The sequence below is a fragment of the Stegodyphus dumicola genome, chromosome X1 (assembly GCF_044657685.1).
Source record: "Stegodyphus dumicola isolate Sdum_Otavi_A_Nest chromosome X1, ASM4465768v1".
Lineage (NCBI taxonomy): Eukaryota > Metazoa > Arthropoda > Arachnida > Araneae > Eresidae > Stegodyphus > Stegodyphus dumicola.
The window spans coordinates 237,312,696-237,333,379 of NC_140780.1; the positions used below are offsets into that span (position 1 = coordinate 237,312,696).

Here is a 20,684-nt window from a genome sequence, read left to right on the forward strand (position 1 = left end):
ATTTATATAGTGATTTCTTTATTGCAAAATACAAAAATTACAATTGCGTACCAATTGATAAATAATAGTTTTACATGTTAAGTGAAAAGGAATACATGTAGGCCATAAATTCATCCATTCATTAGTTAGTTTTAGTTTTGGGTAGAATATTCTTATATCTTAATTTTTCTTATATTTCATGCTGCGTTAATATATCCAATTTTACCATTCATATTTAACATCAAAACTATCTATTACAAAAAACAATATTTTTTTATATTATAAAATAGGAGCAAATAAATATTTTCGTATGGTCGGTTCTCCTGAATAACATTACTGAAAATTTAAATTGTATATATATGTATGGACACAATGCATAGAACTTCATGTATAGATTCCACTGCTAGAAAAAAAAAAAAAAAAAAAACTGCATTAAGAGCCTCATGAATGTTTTCTTGCAACTGCTGAATCATAAAGCATTTGGTATTGTACCACCATCTTTGGGAAATAGGAGCATTTGATATTGGCACGAATGATGCGAGAATACTTGAAGTGAAAGGGTACATTTTATGAGTAGAATTTCACAGTATGCTGCATAGAAAATGTATAAAGAATAGGAATTAGTGACGGCGTAATAGGTGGAGAACTGAGACAGATGATTAGTATGTTTCCATTATTATAATACACTGCCCCCAAAAGTTAAGGAACAGCATGTTTTTCAAAGCTCATCATTACAAAAATGATGGTAACATTTAAATTTACAGTTTATATGCATGATAGTGACAAAGTTTAAGAAAATGTGTGCAAAAACCCATGAAAGTTATAACATAGCAGTCTCGCATACTTGTATCTCATACGATTTAAGTATTTAAAAAAATTTTAAACTTTGGCATCAGTAAAGATGAAAAAACCTTAGTCTAAATTTGCATGACTTTAATTTTATCATTTTTGTAACGTTCTGTAGTGCTGCACAACACAAAGTTATCAGATATTGTTAAATTGAGAAACTTAATTTTGTATAATATAAAGCTTAAGCAATATTAAACGAGAAAATTTCTCTGGCAAATGAACATCATGTATAATTTTATTTCTGCTATTAAGTCCACAAATGATGTCATAATCTCTTTTTGCATATAAGTATTCCATGGGATGTAAAAAGCTGGTAAATATCTTTATTTGTGATAATAAGGAAACTAATGAATAACAAAAAAAAAAAAAAAAAAGCTGCCCTGTATTTGGAGCAGTTATGGCTGTAACTATTAAATCATTGATTCAATATTTTTCATAGTTTGATGTATGTTGATAATGTAGTTTAGAGCATTCTGTCATTGTGTTGAGTGCAATCAACACAGAAAAATGGGTAGATGAACATTAAAGAAATATGCAGTACTTATAAACCCAATATTAGAAATGAGCTAAAATATACTTGTAATTTCCATCAAGCATGAAGATGTATAGAAACAAGTTTAAGAATGTCTTGGCATAAGCATGTGTTGAAGGTATGCACGGGAATAATTTACATCATAATTAGCATAGAATTTATGTACTGATAGCTGAGGATAATCTTTGTCATGATGGTTTGTGCAGTGTATGTAAATTTTCCATCATATGCCTTATTTGCATGAGTACTTGTATGCACAGTGCTCATTTTGGACAAACGTGAATTCATCCACATGCTAAACAGAAACATTTTTCTCCATAATGATTTGGTCTGGCATAACCATATCAAAAGGCAAACTTATTCCATTTTACTGAAAGATGTCTTGTTAGAGTTGTTGCAGGATGTACCATTAACTATCTATATTGTTTGTGATTTCAGCACAATAAGGTGCTAGTACATTTTAACATGATGGTGCAGAACTACTCGAATGCAAATTTAGAGAGCAATCAGTCTGTTGTTTGATTACAACGATTGCTATATTTGTAGTGTTTAGATTTTATTTTAAAGAAATGCATCTGAGATGTAAGGTTTTCACTGTTTCCACTCTGTTAGATTTTTTTATTGTCACTCCTGTTTGCGAGACTAGATATTCAGGGTGCAAAATGAATCATTTTCATGTATATTATGATCGGCAGGCATACTTTTAAATATTGTAATATACATAAACATATTGATTTATTTCACATACTAGCTTCCAAATTTATGTGAACGGAGCATAGGAGATATAAAATTTGTAGATACTGAGTAAAGTATTCAGCAAGCAAGTGCACTTGGCCTAGATGCAGTGTCCACCATTTCAGCAGAAAGCTAAATTTTGCTGTGTTTTCTTTTGTATAGTTTTAAATTTTGTATTGCATTTGAATATGATGATGTTTATTCAAGGTAGAATGCAGCACTTTTCATTCAGCAATGTGTCTTAGAAAGTAAAATTAAGCAATAAATCTAAGCCAATTTTCAGACTTGAAAATACTCTTACAAGTAACTTCTCACCAATATATGCCAGATACTACAGTCAAAAGTCGTTAATTCGGACACCCATAATCCGGAATGATCTATAATCCGGACCAAAAGCTACAAACTTTCTGCGCATGCGTCGTGTTTATGCATGCGTGTAAGACCTTTACGGCTGCGAATATGCGTGTGCGCATGCGCATAATACGTTTTCGCATGCGCGTTTAATGTATAACGGATGGTATAAGCTAAGCTAAAATTACCTAATTCAGTTAATGTTGCAGATTGCGTTGTTCCTTAATCTTCGAATTGGATCCGGCTTATTATTTTTTGCAGACTGTTAGAGCAATTTTATAAAAGTAAGCTTGAGCTTTCGATTATGTCAAATAGAATTTCCGATATATATTTACTTATATGTAAGGGATCTACAAAGCGAAAGTATGTTTCGAAGTCCATTAAACAGAAAGTGGAATTACTGCAAAAAATGGATGAAGGCATATACTTTGATTCTCTAATCATTCCGAAATCTGTTTATCAATTTCACGCTGCTCTGCGGGGGGGGGACGACACGGCGCGCAATGAATTGGAAGTTGATCTGTCAGCACTATCCTTATCTTCAGCGCAGATGTTTTTATTTTATTTGGCTTATAATTCCTTACCAAATGTAGTATTTCATCTCGATATGCTCCGTCTTTGATATTATTTAAAACAAGTTCCTCGTCGTTATAATTCGCTTCCGATAGCGAAGAAAGTGACAGGTTATTGAAAACGAAAAAATTTCGATTGACAAATTAGTCGGTATTCTCGACAGAGCAATTATAGGACTTGAACAGCGGAACTGAACAAGAAATTATGTCTGTTTATAGAATTAAAGAGAATGTATTATCACATAAAAAACGAAGCAACTTAAACAACTTACATTGAAAGAAATATTTAATAAAGTAAACAAATAAATATTAAGCTTTTTTTTTTTTGTAAATTTTGATACCCTTTAGATCATAATTGTTCTTTATTTCATAAATTACGGTTTCATATTTTAAATTTTATAATTTCTGCATTCCATCTTACCAGATTTAAACTTATGACCTATAATCCGGAAAAATCGATAATCCGAAGTCCCGACGAGTCCGGATTAACGACTTTTGACTGTATATTAATAATCTGCTGAAGTGGGATATATGCAGTCTTGTGTTTTACAACAGCTAGTTTTAATTAATGATGTTCAACTGCTGTAATTAAGTCAAAGGTAAATTTTATGAAAAACATGGTTCTACATATATCATGTTTCTGTGCCTTTCAAATCAAATCTTTGTTGCAGGTGGGCGGTATAATTGCAGTTAATACGGAAGGATGCCTTTCAACTTGTTACCTATTTATGTTATTGCGAATTATTAGGTAAACGAAAACATTATTGAAAGCTCTGTAAAGTAATGCTACATCATTCTCAGAGGTCTAGACTCCATTGCTACCATGTGTGTATATCACAGATACAAGTAGCTACTGCTAATGATTGGCAGCAGTTTTAACTAGTTTTAGATATCTGAGTATTTTAAAGTAGCTTCCAGTCTCGTCTGTTGTAGCAATGCAGGATAGTCATAAACAACTCCCCCCGATGTATGAACCCTTTTTTGGGGCATATCCACTCAATCAATCGAAATTTTAAATATAGTTATTTGGAGGTATGCGCTCAAAATTATTTAAAACAATAAGAGTTCTCTTCGTTATGGTTACAGTGAAAATTTTCGGAAGCCTATTCTTTTTACTGCATTGAAAAACCATAAATGACGCTGGAACGATTGCCGGACAAAATTTATGATGAAAATTGCCAGGATAAAACATTTAAAAGAACCAATAATGCAAAAGATGAGAATGAATATTATTGGAATGATAAGTTTTCAACATGCCCACTTTCGCAGACGATAAAGGATGCTGGAGATTATCGACAATTGTGACCGTAACGTGGCTGGAGAAATCTGCTTAACTTCACGTTTTATGGCATCTTTAAGGCCTGATAAATCTCGTGGAATTGATATGTGCATCTTAGATTTCAGATAACCCCAGAACCAGAAACCCATCGGTGGGAGGTCGAGGGATCGTGGTGGCCACGAAACTGCAGATTTAGAGATGACTTATTTCTAAAGTGCTCTTGGAGCACTTGCCAAACACATGTGGAAGAGCACTGGGTACATCCAGACTGCGCGCAACACTTCCTTGCAGTATGCAATAGACCATTTTATAATCATATGCACTTCAGCAACTTCAATAGGAATACATGGTCATCCAGATTGTGGTCCATTAAATGTGCATCTCTTTTCTTCAGATTTTGTTACCGAATTACGTACAGTTTTTATCCATCATATGCCTCGTCTTAGATTATGATTTCGCCAATAAACTCGGTATTCCTTCGGCAGCATTTCCCCCGTTCATATAAAACAGTTTTATCAATTCAGCTCTTTGTTTTCCTGTAAATGTTATCTTGCTAGCATGTTCGAACATCTGATTGAAGAAAACAATCTTCCCACATTGCTTATTAAAGTTTTCCACAAGCAGTGCTTTGCACGTAATGCTCTGTGGTTTGTGCTTCTACTGCCTATCCCTGTGAATGATGCAAAAGTGCATCATATGCACCTCCTCTTTGTGTTGTCATTGGTCTTGTACAGTCCTCTTCGTTGCAAATGTTTTTGCGCCGGCAATTTTCGTCATATGTGCATCTTTTGAACGCCATTTATGGTTTTTCAATGCGCTGATCAATTTGCGTAAGAAAAAAGTGGGTGTTGCCTTTCGAAATTTTTTCACTGTAATTGTAACCATGAGAGCTAAGACATCTGTCTGCATACCTTCAAATAACAATATCAGAAGGGGTCCTGTTGGTGGAGATACGGGACTCCTTCTTTTGAGCTATGGGGACACTTGTGCCCAGGTGGGGTGAAGGAAGCCTGCAATTCTTACCAGGGGTTCGCATTATTGGGAAGCTAGAAGAAAGTCAAAGTGAGAAAGTGTGGTGGAGGAGTATCTAATTACTCACAGTACCGTTTCATGAGCCTATGGAGCATTTCTCAAATGGCTGGAACGGCTGTCTGAACCTTCGTTAATGGTCTTCGACTACCAACAAGGGTGGCAAACTGCCGACACATTGTCCGTCAGGCACGAACAGACAGGTGGCAGATAGCGGGTGAAATCACAATGCATAGGCAAGAGACAATTGGAATTTTGATACTTCGTTTCGCCATGACCAGGTTGTTACGTATATACATATATATATGTACATGCCCGACGACCAGTACGGTATGTGCCATTAACGCCTATCATCGGAGACACTGGTTTCTCTGGTGCTGAGAACACAAAAACTGGAGACAACAAGAGGAGTCGAGTGCTCTTCACGAATGACAGCCAATTTAGTTTGACGAGCGATTCTGGACGTATACACATCAGGAGAGAGAAAGAAACACGCTATGACCCTCCAACCAAAAGGGACCGTTTTTGAGGTGCCGTATTTCTTGTTTGGAGGGTATCATGCTTAGTAGCTGTACTGACCTCCACATTTTCGACAGATGTTCAGCCACTGGTGTCCGTCTACGTACCGAGCTTCTGTTCCCTCACTTGCGTCTGTTTAAAGATGCTGTGGGTCTAGACTACCAATTCATGGACGACAATGCTACAGCTTATCATACAGTAACTACTTCAGAGCTCTTGGAGAGTGGAGATATTCAACGCATGGTTTGCCTGCAAAGGACTTAAATCGCACAGACCTAAATCACAGAACATATATCCCATAGAACATACAAGGTATCTTTCCAGAAGATGCTTGGCAGCACGTGACCAGCCGCTAGCAACGATTCCTCAGCTGAAGCTGGCGGTACAAGAGGAAAGGGCTCGGTGCCTCAACAGTTCCTTGAGAATTTTATCCCGAGCAGGGACTTTGTAATTCCTCCATCGTCGTCAGCGCTGACCATATCCTTTTCTAAAAACTGGATTTTTCTTGTCAGTCGTTTGTCAGGCGGACGTTTCTGTCTTTTCTCCAGTTGTGCTCGGAGCTACCTTTCCAAAAAATTGTTTTTTTATTCCGTGTTTAGAAGGTTTTGCTCAATCGTCCCATATTTTCATACCTTGGAGATCTTGTATAATGATTTTTGTTACAGTCGAAACACCTGTAGAGATATTGGGTTAATTTAAGTAGGAGATGTGAAAAATGTGCAATACCCTAGCGAACCTGGACCTCTCGAATACGCGTTGGGTGTTCTACCGTTACACCACGATGGCATGCAGAAAGGAGGAAGAAACCCCCATTTTAAAGAGTTACTGGGGATTAGTGGACCCAATCCCCAAATCCTGGTGGTGAAGATTCAACATCCACCACCTTTTAGTTCAGGTGCTACTGTAGAGACATTTTCAGCAGGAGATGTGAAAAATGTGCAGTGCCGTCACCAGGACTCGAACCTGGACCTCTCGAATACGTGTCGAGTGTGCTACCGTTACACCACGAAGGCATGCAGAAAGGAGGGAGAAAATACCTTATACACCATGTTATCCTAAAATTTTGTCCACCAGTCTAATATAAGTTAATTTTTTACCTTTACATGTTTTTTTAACTGCCTTTAGATTAACTGTGATTTTGTGGTTTTCCCCATGTGTAACTTGTTTATTAGCCGTTTTACGTTAGGAAGACCTCCACGAAGGCATCTCGCCCGTTAGACTGATGGCCCTCGAGTACTTTACTTAAATCAAATAAACCAAACCGTGATTTTGCATTTACTGTGTACGTAATCCCCAGTTTTACACCGGTTAATCGGAAACCCATTATGTATATTATTTGGTAATATTAAAAGAAATACGCGTATACTTACTCTTTCGCTGCTTGAACACATGTGGGATGAAACATGTACTGGGATTCAAAATCACCTAGTGATTTCGTGGCTCTTGTACTGAGAAGTTTTGTTATAACCATGATATCTAACGTAGTTTGTTTATTTGGAATTGCATTCAGTATGTCATTCTCTGTCAGAGGTGTCTGTAAAATAATAGAAAAGCAAAGTTATTAAATAGCATCGTAATATCAAATATCGTCATACGAAATGAATCTAATTTGTCACACATGCAAAAAAGTGAGTTTTATTCATAACATTGTAGTCATTATTATTTTTTTTTTATTATTTATTTTTTTTTAAGTAGGAGACGTGAAAAATGTTCAATTCCCTGGCCGGGATCCGAATCCTACACCTCTCGAATACGCATCGAGTGTGCTTCCAATTACAACTCGAAGGCATGCGGAAAGGAGGAAGAAAATACCTTATATCTTTTAATGGAAGTTGTGATTTCACAGCTTTTTGGATGAAAAGTGTAGTATGTATAATGGAATAGTTCCGAGTATTTCAGTCTTTCATTGCATTAAAGTTGATTAATTAATTATATTTTTTCATTTCATGAAACACAATTTTGATAATATGCTGAAATGAACTGAATTGTTTAATTACGGTATAAGTTATTTTCGCCCTCTTTTACGAACGCCTTCGGGGTGTAACTGTATAGCACATTCGACACGTATTATGGAGGTCGGGAGTTCGAATTCAAACGAGATCACTGCACATGTTTCGAATTCCAGCAAGGTAATTGCACATTTCTCGCATTCCTGCGAGAATGATAACTCTATCAAAGCGCATTACAGTTAGCTGCCATAAAGGAGATATGCCATTGTGGAGGATTTTCGTAGGGAAATTGGTTCATGGGCACACCCGATACCTATTCAGTTACCAGAAACAAAACACTGGGGAAACTATTTGTGGCTTTAATCACATTGCCCAGCAGTGAGATATACTCGTATTTGTAAAGTCATTAGGATTTTTGTTTCAGGAGACTTGAAAATGTGCACTTCCGTTGCCGGGATTCGAACACTGTACCTCTCGAGTGCCTCGAGTACGCTTCCACTTACACCACGGAGGCATGTGGAAAGGAGGGAGAAAATGCCTTATATACTCTCCATTTTAAAGGGCGACTGGGGATTAAAGAATGCAATCGCCAAATCCTGGTGGTGACGAATTATCGTCCACCACCTTTCAGTTTTGTTGTCACTTGTAGACTCAATCGGATTTTTCATGCAGGAGACGTGAAAAATGGGGAGTTCGCTCCCCGGTACTCGAACCCTGGACCTCTCGAATACGCGTCATATGTGTGCTTCCAATTACACCACGAAAACCTGTGGAAAGGAGGGAGAAAATACCTTATACATTGATCAATGGTCTTAGCTGCTGCTAAAATCGTCAATGTTATATTTGAATGGTTAAATTTTTGTTAAATTTTCTGTATCACTATAATCAATCTTATGTTTTTTTGTGCTTTTTTAAATAGTTTTTGTAATATGTTATTATTTCAAATAGACGGATACAATAATTTTAATACATTCGTCGGGAATAGCTAATAAATGCCCTTCGGTCATTTAATTGTACAGGACGAAAACGTTGTCTAGGGTGCATCAGAGGGGGCGATCAAATTACAACCTGGAAAGAGGTTCCATTCAAATTTTGATGGAGAATACCACGTTGAACGGATCCGAGGTTCTTTCACCTGTTTTCCTCTACCACCAAACCCTTTCTATAATACTTTTATCTCTCTAACATTTTAAGTGCTCTTTTACCACGCAAACACTTTGCACTTACAAACATCCAAGCCTTCGTTGGGATTCGATCCCGAACCACCGATGCGGCAATCAGCATCGTTAATCCCCATACCGACCAATGCAGCGTTTTTATTATATCTTTCTTTCTTTCTTTTTTTTTTTTTTATATTTTTTATTATCATTTTTCTAAAAGTAAATGCTTACTTGCAAGAAATTGAAAATTTTAAATCCTTAGTACATAAACAGTGCACTTTTAAAATAAATGTATCGCAAGTTCAGTATTTTCCAGCATTCACCCCTTCTCTTGGAATCATAATATTTTAGCAGAAATGAAAGTGTTTTGTACGTAATCATTAATAGGTAAATAATACTATTTTAAAGTAAGTTAAATATATATTCAATATTTCTCATTCTTCTTTCTCTGAAATTCCAGTATTCCACAAGAAATGGAGATGAACAGGCCTTTTTATATGTAAATGTATTTTTGAATTACTTTTATATTTAATTAAAAGTCGTAACTTTACTTTACACGTATGACATATTCTTGAACAATTCTTGTTAGAAATAAATTTTATTAGCTAAATTGAATTAAAATATATATATGTATTTTTATCAATTATTGTTCATTGAGCGGGAGTTGGTTTGTTCCCCTTGAAAAGTCAACTAATTTCCGATCAATGACAATGATTACATGTTTTAATTTTTCCTTTTACAATTGAAATATTATTCTTCGTGATGATTTAACTCCAGTTCCCGTTAAAACATTATTAACATTTTGCTTTCAAATTACTTCAAAACATCTTTCAAAATATAACTTACCAGTATGGAGGCACACTATTAAAATAATTCTACTTTAATTAAACTTAGGAGATAATATAATCAATTAATCAATACTGTTTAAGAAATAAATTATTATTAACTAACTTTGCAGCAATTGCGCAAGTAATAATAACTTGTATTCGCACTAAATGGATTTAAGATCATACAAGGCGAGCTTACTACAATTTTTATATTTTATATATATATATATGTATATTCGTATTGTAAAGGATGTTCTCCTGCCTTATCGCGTGCTTTCGTAGTGTAACTGTAATCACATTGATGCGGTATTCGAATCCCGGAGAGGTCATTGCTGAATTTTCATCTTGTTCCTACAAATATCGTATGACTACAAGACGTGTACGATAATTTGTCACAATCTGGATTTGTTAACTAAGGCCCCTCCTCCCCATTCACCGTTTATATGAGAGAGAATATTAGGAGTTTTCTTCTTTCTTACTGTGTATCTTCGTGGTACAAATGGCTACACATTCCGCTAGCAATTAGAAGGTCCTGAGTTCGAATCCCACAGAGAGCATCGCTGATTATTCTTATATTTCAAGCTCTTAAAAACATAATAGACTCTATAATATGACACTTTCAGTGGGAATCGCAATTTCACTTTGATTTGTCATTTTTACATTATTAATAAGTAAGTTATGGTAGTATTTATTATCTGTTTTCGTCCTATTTATATGTTGCATATAAACAGGACGAAAACAAACAAATAAATACTGGCTACTACTCTCCCAAAAGCAAACAAATAAATACTGGCTACTACTCTCCCCAAAACAAACAAATAAATACTGGCTACTTATTTATTTGTTTGTTTTTGGGAGAGTAGTGCGTGCATGTGCGTTTACAGGTATCGTATTAATTTGTAAAGGTACTTCAGTATGAACAGATAGTTTAATCTGAATTTTTTGTGCGAGAGGTAGGAGACGTTTTCAGTAAATTTGAGGTAAAGTGTCATTTATTTTTCTCTTAGTACAGCTATCAGAGAAAAATTTGATTTCTTTATTAACTTTATAAGAGAAGCAGAGTAATAATTTTTATGTTGATATTCCATTTTATATAAATAATGTTTTTAGTTAGTACAAGGGTTAAAAGGTTGTGAAAGACTTCTGTTGGTATAAATTGTTCAATTAATGGTCTCTAACGAAAATGAACAAAAGTCACGATATATTTATGATTTTCATTTTTCATGCTTTAAAGCCACCATACGAAATAATGATCAGGAGAGATTGATTGCCAATCCTAATCCGAGGACGAGGGTTCAAATGTCTTAAAAAAAGGGGGCTTAATTTGGGTCATTAGAATGTGTAAATCTGATTGCTCCTACTTGGTCGTATCGGACGTAAAACTCCGTCGACCTAAGATCTCGTATTCCCTTGGCCGAGACGCATACCACTTAAGAGGGCGGGAGAGACGATGCTAAAAAAAGAGGACCGGTAACCGCAATGGAGCAGAAACGTAAGAGATAAACTAGTCTGGTATGTATATACTAAAGTACTTGGTGAGAATGAGCTTAATATGTTTATTAGATAATGTTACTGAATTACTCGTATGTAGGATGCTTTGAGGATATGTCGATCTTTCTCCATATATGCGACGTATCCATGTCAATATTTACGTGGCCTTTATTTTCGAAATCGTTGGTCGTGTAATATACATCCAGTTACAAAAGTTGCAGAATCATTAGGGTTTTTGGTACTGGAGACAGGAAAAATGTGCAATGCCCTTCCCCGGGATTCGAACTCCTGGAAAAAAAATTAATTAACAAGTTGTTCAGTGTTATCCGGAGGTTTCTTGCTTTTGTTAATGTTTTTGCCTCATTTTATCCCTAATGGTTTTATTTCTAAAGACATTAAATTTAATATAAATGTTCGAGTTGTTATCATTTTTAATTGCTCAGTGATAAAGTTGTTAAGCCTATAAAGGTAAAGCCCATTTTTTTAAGCATGTAAGTCCCTCTTGAAAAATATTTAATGCTACAGGTTTTACAAGAAATCATATAGACACAGTTAAAGATTTTTCAGAGGTTTTGTTTATATATATATATGCAAAGAGAAAAATATGTAATTCAGCTTTATAATTTAATTTAGTAATATTTTCTTAATTCCTTCTTAATTTTTATTTGTGTATATCCTCTCTCTATTAAAAAAATAACATTTCTTTTATTTAAAAGAAATAACAATTCTTTCATTTCTTTATCTATGGCACATGGCTTGCGTAACGCTGATGACGTAGTTAAATCGGAAACTAAACTTTGAAAACTGTAATATTTCTACCCTAAACTAAAACCTTTCTCTTAACAGACTATCATATTGGATAAATGCGTACTTTTAGCTTCAACTTCGATTGTAACTCTGTTGCTGCTTGGACGTCATTTCGCTGTGCTTTGTTCCTGTTGCAATTGTATTAAAAATGTAAATGTTCTGAAAGGAGGCACGATTAGAGTGCCAAGTGAACTGTGGCTCTAAATGTGAATTTAAATAAAAATGGAATTAAAAATCTGCCTTCGACTGCCAAGTTTCTTAATCATTACGAATTCTACGTTCTAAGTATCAAGTAGCTACGCCATCGGTTCCAAGTCTCGGTTTTCTCACTTCAGTTCTTCTGAATTTTGCTTTTATCACACACATACACACACACACATATATATATATATACAAAAAATAATTAAAAAACTAAAACGCAGTATAAAATTTTAAAGCTAAAATATAGTCTTTTTAACTATTAAAAATAATTTAAGCACTGAATATAATTTATTATTATATTTATAACGATTAACTTCTGTATTAGTTTAACTGCATAGAATGATATGTATTTAATATTGAGTAAATCTGAAGATTTATATTGGAATTGGTGCCTTTTGTTGTGCAATAAAGGTAAATAATTATTATCAGTGAAAGGTTAAAAAAATTAATTATTACAGAGTTACTGAGAAAATGCTTTTACTTGTAGAGTCATTAGGTTATTTAGAAGAAGGAGACATGAAAAATGAGCAGTGTCCTCGCCAGGATTCGAACCTGTACCTCTCGAATAGGCGCCGAGTGTGCTACCGTTACACCACGAAGGCATGCAGAAAGGAGGGCGAAAATACCTTACAAACTTATTAGTTTTTTGTTATCTTTATTAATGAAATATTCACTTGTGAAGAGAGCCAGAATGTATCTGCTACCTATTTATGACAGTTTGCTTCCTCGTTTAAAACACAGAATTCCAACTGTTATCACTGTCGAGTAAATGAGAGTAAACCTTTGATACTACCTATTAGACGCGATGGTGACAGTGCCGAATAAGGATGCACTGGAATTATTATTATTATTTTTTAGATTATTTATATTATTCATATAGCGTAAGATCGTCACCTTTTTGTATTAGGAATACATTCAATAAAAATCCATATTCTTATTTTGCAAAACGAAGAGCAGTAACATACAAAACTTTAATGCTTTTATTTTCCATTAGAAATCCTTTTATGCTCTAATGCATTAACAGGAAACGTTACTTACTTTGTCTCGTGGAGGATCTGCACAAAGTATGCCTGGATAATTTGGTGTAAAGGCATAATCATCATACTGCTGAAAATTTGCTGCTGCATGCCCTAAGCTACACGTACTGATAATAGACGCTAATGTATCAACCACTTCTTCAGTATCGGTGAACCTATTGTTTTCGTCTCCAGGGACACCCTACAAATTTTAAAAGGTAAGTCATTTCCTTTATTCTGGTGGACGAATGAAAAATTTTTATTGCATAAATATATTTCCTAATATATTAGTATAAAAGCATAAGTCAAAATGTTAGATATTTTTTGCATAAGAAAGTGTCAGCTAAGAAACCGAATTTAAGGAATTAAATATACATTAAATAATAGTGCTAATATAAATAGATTGCTTTAAGTAGTATGCATATTTTGAACATGCTATTCATTTTGAAGATTGTGTTCCTTTAACAATATTTGTTTCTTTAACAATAAACATTGACAAAAAATATGCCAAGTTAAACAAAGATAAATAGGCAATAAAAGCAAGAGCTTCATTATTACTGATAACTATATATATTTTGGATATCCTGAAAATAATACATTAAATGTACTGAGAAAGAAAGTAAAAATAATAATATGAAAAAGAAATCTGAAAGTACGCCCAAAAGGACTTTTTTTTAACGTTTTGTGTGTTACCTTTATTTATTAAATATCATGTTCTTCTCTCTTAAACCATAGAATTAAATTCAGCAGCAACTTCACAAAATATTTAAAAGAGCATATCTTTAGAATTGGATTATATTCAAAATTGGATGGCTCTAGGTATCGTTATTTTATCACAATGCGAGAAACATGCATGCATTTATGCAGATTCTTCTTTATTTAACTTCTTTGAATATAATACAGGGCTTTAATATTTGGTGGTAACAATTTGAAAAGTGAAACGCCGTTTATGGTGAAACGCCACAAAATGCCAAAACGAAATTAAAAGCCCTTCTGGGCAAATTGGCCCTTTGGGCCGAGCACCCCTGCCCGATACCGAGCGCTTCTCAAACTGCCCCCTCCAAAAGAAAGAGTCTTTGTCAGCGGTAAGCGAGCGAATGCACATATTGGATTTCTTTTAAGTTTTTCAAAGCCCCCAAATTTCTGATTTCAGTAAATGATTCGAATTACATTTTTTACTGTTCTCCAGACCTCAGACAGTTCTTCGTGACTTTGTCTCAGTTAGTTTCTCAGTATTTTGTTACTCTTGTCTACTTCCTTTTCCTCTGAGGCTTTTGCAGCCAACTTTACTTACTTTTATTCCCAATTTGTTCTATTTAGCGATTTTGCATTAACCACTTTTTAGTATGTTTAACGGATTTTCCTTTCACCTCCTCAAGTCAACAGATGATAAAATATGTTTTTAAAATTTTATTTCTTTCATGTTATTCAAACACGAAGCAGACTATATTTATGATGAAGAAGGCTATGTATAAATACTTAACCATTTTAACTAAAAGTGCTATGTCTGCAAGAAAATAAACTGGCTTAAAACTGTCTTTTTTTTATTATTAAGCCAACAGCATAGACATGATGATTTAAAGATACCCTGAGACCTTCGATTAAGAAGAAAGAATGTTATGGAGTTTCGTTTTGAGCTGTGTAATGTTACTAAGTTTGTTGAACTGTAACGTTTTTAAATTGCCATTAGTAGACTAGGTTTATATAACATGGCCGAACTAGCGTCTGTATTATGCAAGAGCTTCATTCCGATCTCATATTTATTATTCACCTTCAGAAATTTAAGAAACCAGCTCACGTCCCGTGGAACTCTGCATTTGAGTTGTCTGCAGATTGGTTGGTTGGTTTATTTTATTACGAGAAAGCACTTGATGGATACGTGCCTAAGGTAAAGGATGCCTCCGTGGAGGACTTTCTAAGGAAAACTGGCTAGTATACATAAGAAAAGCCACGAAAACGCCCATGCAGCCAGACCCTTCGTTGGCAGTCGAATCCCGGACCGAACTTCCAGTCTTAGCGACTTTACCGCTCGGCCGGTGGTGTCTCTGTCTGAAAAAGGTTCATAGTTTTAGGAAAAAGAAAAGTCTGAAAGATATCTGAAAGAAGTTTGAAAAAGGTCTATAGTTAATGTTCCTCTATATTATGTTTTACATTATGTTTGACATTGGGTTATTTAATTATGTTTGACATTGGGTTATTTAATTATGTTTGACATTGGGTTATTTAATTATGTTTGACATAATAGCTATATCCGTATGCAAGATGCCTGCATTAAGAATTTGCTAAGTGAAATTGACTCGTACATGCGTAACACATAAGAAAACCTCATGCAAAAAGAAGAAGGAAATAAAATGCAAATAAAAGAAGGAAGTGTTTGCAATTGTGAAAGAAAGTTTTATTACCAAGCCAATCAGATGAACTTAAACTGTGAAATACAAAAACTAAAACCTTCTTATCGACCCCAGAAAAATAAGATTAAAGGTACTTTTGTTTTATAATGTAAATGCGATCTTATTTGTGGAACTTATGGTGGATATATGAAAGAGATTGATGATAAACTGGAACAATACTTCAAATTACAGACTTTGAAGACCACTTAATGTATTATTTGTGTGATATTCCACATGACATGGAATCTTTTCAGCTGATCTACAGCTAACATTATTGATATTACTGAAGCAGTTTTTTTTTTATCAAATAGTGTTACTTTTATGTAAATGAAATTGTTTTTCAACTGAATGAAAAAGTTTTCCTCCCATGAGAAAATACTGTGCCAGGTGAGAAAAATAGGCCATATTAAGACTTAGTGAATAATAATAAAATATATTTATTCCAGGTTCGTCATAACTAGGGACTTATTTAATTTTTTGTTAAAGTAACGTACAGAAAGGATGGGAATTTTTAGAGTTTAAATTAGTTTAGTTCCATGCTTCTATTAAAACTGGTTGATGGCAATGAAAAAAAAATCATGTTTGGATTTATCAGGGTGAAATCTAAATGAAACACACAAAAAAATTTTCAAATGCAGAATAGTGTTACACATATAGGAATGGATTTAACACATTCGTGCTCGACTGGTTTCGTCAACAAATAATAGTAATGCTAACTAGTTTTCTGTAAAAAGCCCACGAAGCCTTCCCACTGTAGATACATAACTCTCGTGTGTTTCGCTGTAATTAGTTAATCGGTCAGCTTTGCATTTGAAAACGTAACTGATTCCATTCTTAATCTTCATTGCTAATAGTTTGAGTCCTGGTGACTTAAAAACGGTTGGAAGCACAAACTAGAGAATTTTACAAAATATTTCTGTATATACACATACATACAAAAGAGTTTACTCTGGCTTTTGATACGAGAACTTTTATTTCCAAAAATACATACCATTAAGCCGCAACCACCAAGCTTCCTGTCTTTGACTAGTTCTGCTCTCCACTGCTGAAGCTCGTAGTCGTTGATTATTTTGTCGTCAGTATCTAAAAGAAACCAGTTTTTTTAAAATGAATTGAAAGATACTCTCAGTGCTAACATTTTCATAATGCAGTAGTTTTCAATATACAATCCACTTCCGGTATAAGAAAACTGAAGGCGAATTAAAATTTTTTTCCATGTAGTTTAAATTAGTTTATGCTATATTTTAATGTGTAAACTGTAGTGAAGTACAAACGTTTTAATTGAACGATTTTTTGTTGACGTTTGCTTAGCTGTACTGTTTGTCATTATAAGCATTTCTCGCTTCTGCAAACTAATTAAGCAAAAATTTTTTACATACTTTTAACGTAATCCTTCGCTTCTAGGATCAACTCCCATTGATTGTTGAGGCAACAGAAAAAGGTCATTTTCTTCTCTACTGTTTCTGTTATTTTCAGGAGAACACATTCGAATCAAAATTTCTACGTCTGGAAGTTCACGCGATGATTTCACTGCTCTAATTTGACAAAATCTTCATTCAAGGAAAATATTAGCTTCAGATTTCTGTTTCAGTTCAGAATTACTTGGCTTTATATCCCAGCTTACTGGAAACGATTTTTAGTACTAGGGAAAAGATATTCGAATCCTCCAACCTTCGCGCTTTTCTCGTCTTTCGAATCTTAGATTGAAACCGTGAAAACGTTTTAACTCAGAATTTTGTAAAGATTAACTATATTGACGTTTAAAAGAAACATTCATTAGAAAAAGAACGCGACTATTGGAATTTCAGTGGTATTTAGGTCATTAAAACCGCTTCGTGGTGTTACACTATTTCAGCATCTACCACTTTCTAACAAAATCTACCCGAATTTTCAAATAACCGGTACGTTTCGCATTCTCCAAAAATCATAAAATTTACTCTTGAATTTTTGAACATAGATAATCTGCTAGTAATAAATGGATGTTTCTAGATGCCCATGCCATCGTAAATAAACGCTGACTTAAATTGTCTATCATCTCAACTACTCTGTTAAGGCTATTGGATTTTGTACTGTTAAAAACTGAAACTTGAGCAGTTACTCAAATCTTTTTTATCAGATTATTCGGTTAAAATTAACCTGAATGGCTAAAAATGAATGTTTTTCATTAAATGCAGATTTAAAGCTCTGTTTCATGGGGAAAAAAAAAAAAAAAAAAAAAAAAAAGCCTTTTAATGTTAAGTCAGTTTTTTTCCTTCTCCCTTCTTTTCCTGATTTGAAGGATTCAAAAACATTTTAGGATTAATATTCCAGAAAAATTTCGGATTTTTCTCCCTTCTAGTAATTGCAATAAAGCTCCGCAGACATTTTAATGTATGAGGGATTAACAGTGCTTTAAAATGGCACTAATAAAACAGTGCTTTTTCGTTATAATAAAAGATGTAGGGATAAAATTAAACCTGCATTATAAAGCATTGTGTGTTTTTCTGATAATTTACGGCTATCCAATAAAAAAAATAGAAACATTAGATACTGATACATATGCATTTATCAGTGAATTTAAATCATTTTGTGTGTATTTCACTCAAACATTAGATAAGTTGAAAGGTAAGAAAAATAGAACAGGACAAAATACAACACAGTACACAAGAATTAAATACATGCTACTAATATGCGTATATGAAATTCAGAATCTTATCGCGTACATTTAATTTGTATATGCATTTAATCACTTATCACATATGAAATGCAGATATATCATATTTCATATAATTATTATTTTCTTCTCCTTTTTTGAAATTATAAATTTTTTCGCTTATTTTTGTTTCTGTAAAATTAACATTTTGATTACGGGTAACTACATAATGTAAATGAAATCTTTTTTTTAAGTGTCAAGCATTTGTATCAAGGTGAAGGAAAAACTTTGACATATGAAAATAACTGTTTTATTGTTAGGTCTGTTATTCAGAACGGCGCTATTTACACATGGTTTTAGGTAACTGATATTTATTATCCGAAACTGCGGTATATCGAGAAGCATTTAACTGAAGAGTGCGGTAGGAAAGGTACTGAAGTAACTGGGGAGTATGGTAGCAGTATTAATAATTATTATTACAACAAACGGCCATAGAGTCTGGTAAGTCATTAGGTTATATTGATGCAGGAAACATGGAAAATGTGCAGTTCCCTCAATGTACAATGAGATTCAAACTCCGCATCTCCCGATTACGTGTCGGACGTGCTTCCAATTACACCATGAAGATACCCGGAAAAGGAGGGAGAAAATACATTATGTATTCCCCTATTTAAAGGGAGACTGTGTTCCAGTAGCCAAATCCTGGTGGTAAGGATTAATCACCCACCACCTTTTTGTTCAGGCGTCACTGTAGAATCGTTAGGTTTTATTGATGCAGGAAACATGGAAAATGGGCAATGCCCTCGCCGGGATTCGAACTCCAGCCCTTCCGATTATGGGACCTCCATTTACACCACGAAGACATACGGAGAGGAGAGCGAAAATACCTTATAAGGTCTAAGCGCATAACAGCCGAAGACCAGAACATTTTTTATTCGTCCCTGTGGAGTCAATTGAATTCCAAATAGTGCGAATAAATTCAATAGCAAACTTAAGCCAATTTTTTTCGCCTTTGTTTGTCTATGGGCAGAAAATGATGAAACTGTTGATTAAGCTTTAAAACAATAGATGATGCTTCGTCAAGGACTTCAGATAAGAGAGGATTTTTTTTAATAGTAAATACAACGCGTCGAATCTAGCTTTATAGAAGTTTCTTGAGCGAAACGGTTGCTTAGAGTAAGAGCAATTTTGTTACCTTTAGTTTAAAAAGACAAGAATACGTATCAATATAGCTCATTGGACAAATGTTTACTTTTTTATATCTGAAATTTGACCATCTTTGCTCTGTAATCAAGGTTAAATCGGCGTATATTTTAACATTACTGCAACCAAATTTTTATTTTTATTTTTTTTAATCACCTAATATTTCTCATATCCGAGTTTTTAAAATTAAAGAGTAGACCTCAAAGCAAATAATAATAATAATAATAATAATAATAATAATCTTTCACTTTCAGCGAAAATGGAGCGCGTATAACATGGATCTTAACTTACCGTAAAACCGATGAACGATCTTAGAGACGTATTTTCGTATGGTTAGGTATATCAACATGGCATCATCTCTGTAAGGATAGTGAGGTAACACATCACTTTGTACCTGAAACAGAAATAGTTCAGCTGTTAAACAATGATACGTTATAGTCAGTTGAACACGTTTTAAAATTCCAATTTTCGCCTCTTTCTTATATCTATCATATGTTGTATTTTAACGGAATTTAGGGCAAGTATTCAAGAAGTGTTATTGAATATCTCCATATCTTTTAACCGCACTGAAATTACCATATTCATATAGAATGACTGAAAATCTCGACATGAAAATCTGGTAAAGAGTGATGAAAGTACATTACATTTCAGGAAAAAAAGTAATTCCTTAAGGCGATAGTATAAAATTTATTAATGAATAAAGCAATAGCAATGATCTTCCAAGTAAAAAATCTTAAATCATGTAGATTTGAATACCTATTTCCTACCGTAAGCCACAAGCAATCTTTTGGCAGTGTTCATAGTGTAGAATGTTGCACTTATTATCTCATGTCTGGAATAAGTTTAATAATCTATAAATATAGGAATCTAGCCGTTTTAAGTTGCTAAATTAAAAAAAAAAAGTGATGTTATCTTACCCCACGAGATTTTATTTCATTTGGCACTATACCATGGACATTCAGCTTCCACTCAGATATTCTGAAAATACAAAATAAGAACATTATTTAATATTTCACGCACTTCTACATAATTATTTTATTATTATAGCGATTTTTGTCCGAATCATAAATTTTAAAGCATGTTCGGAAACATTCTGCCTCACAGCAATTCAAAACAGTTACGAAAACCGACAAAAGACGTCTTCATGTAATGACATAAAAAAG

The 20,684-nt window shown here is 34.0% G+C and overlaps 1 protein-coding gene across 1 annotated transcript in view; it reads right to left on the bottom strand.

Annotated features, from left to right (window-relative positions):
• LOC118200660 (allene oxide synthase-lipoxygenase protein-like) overlaps nt 1-20,684 on the bottom strand; it is an 80,265-nt gene that overhangs the window by 2,814 nt on the left and 56,767 nt on the right. The window contains exons 10-14 of the mRNA XM_035372622.2: nt 20,439-20,499; nt 19,813-19,915; nt 16,678-16,769; nt 13,319-13,498; nt 7,216-7,379 (exon numbers count right to left, since the gene is read on the bottom strand). Coding sequence (XP_035228513.1) covers nt 7,216-7,379; nt 13,319-13,498; nt 16,678-16,769; nt 19,813-19,915; nt 20,439-20,499 — 600 coding nt within the window. The remainder of the gene's footprint in view (nt 1-7,215; nt 7,380-13,318; nt 13,499-16,677; nt 16,770-19,812; nt 19,916-20,438; nt 20,500-20,684) is intronic.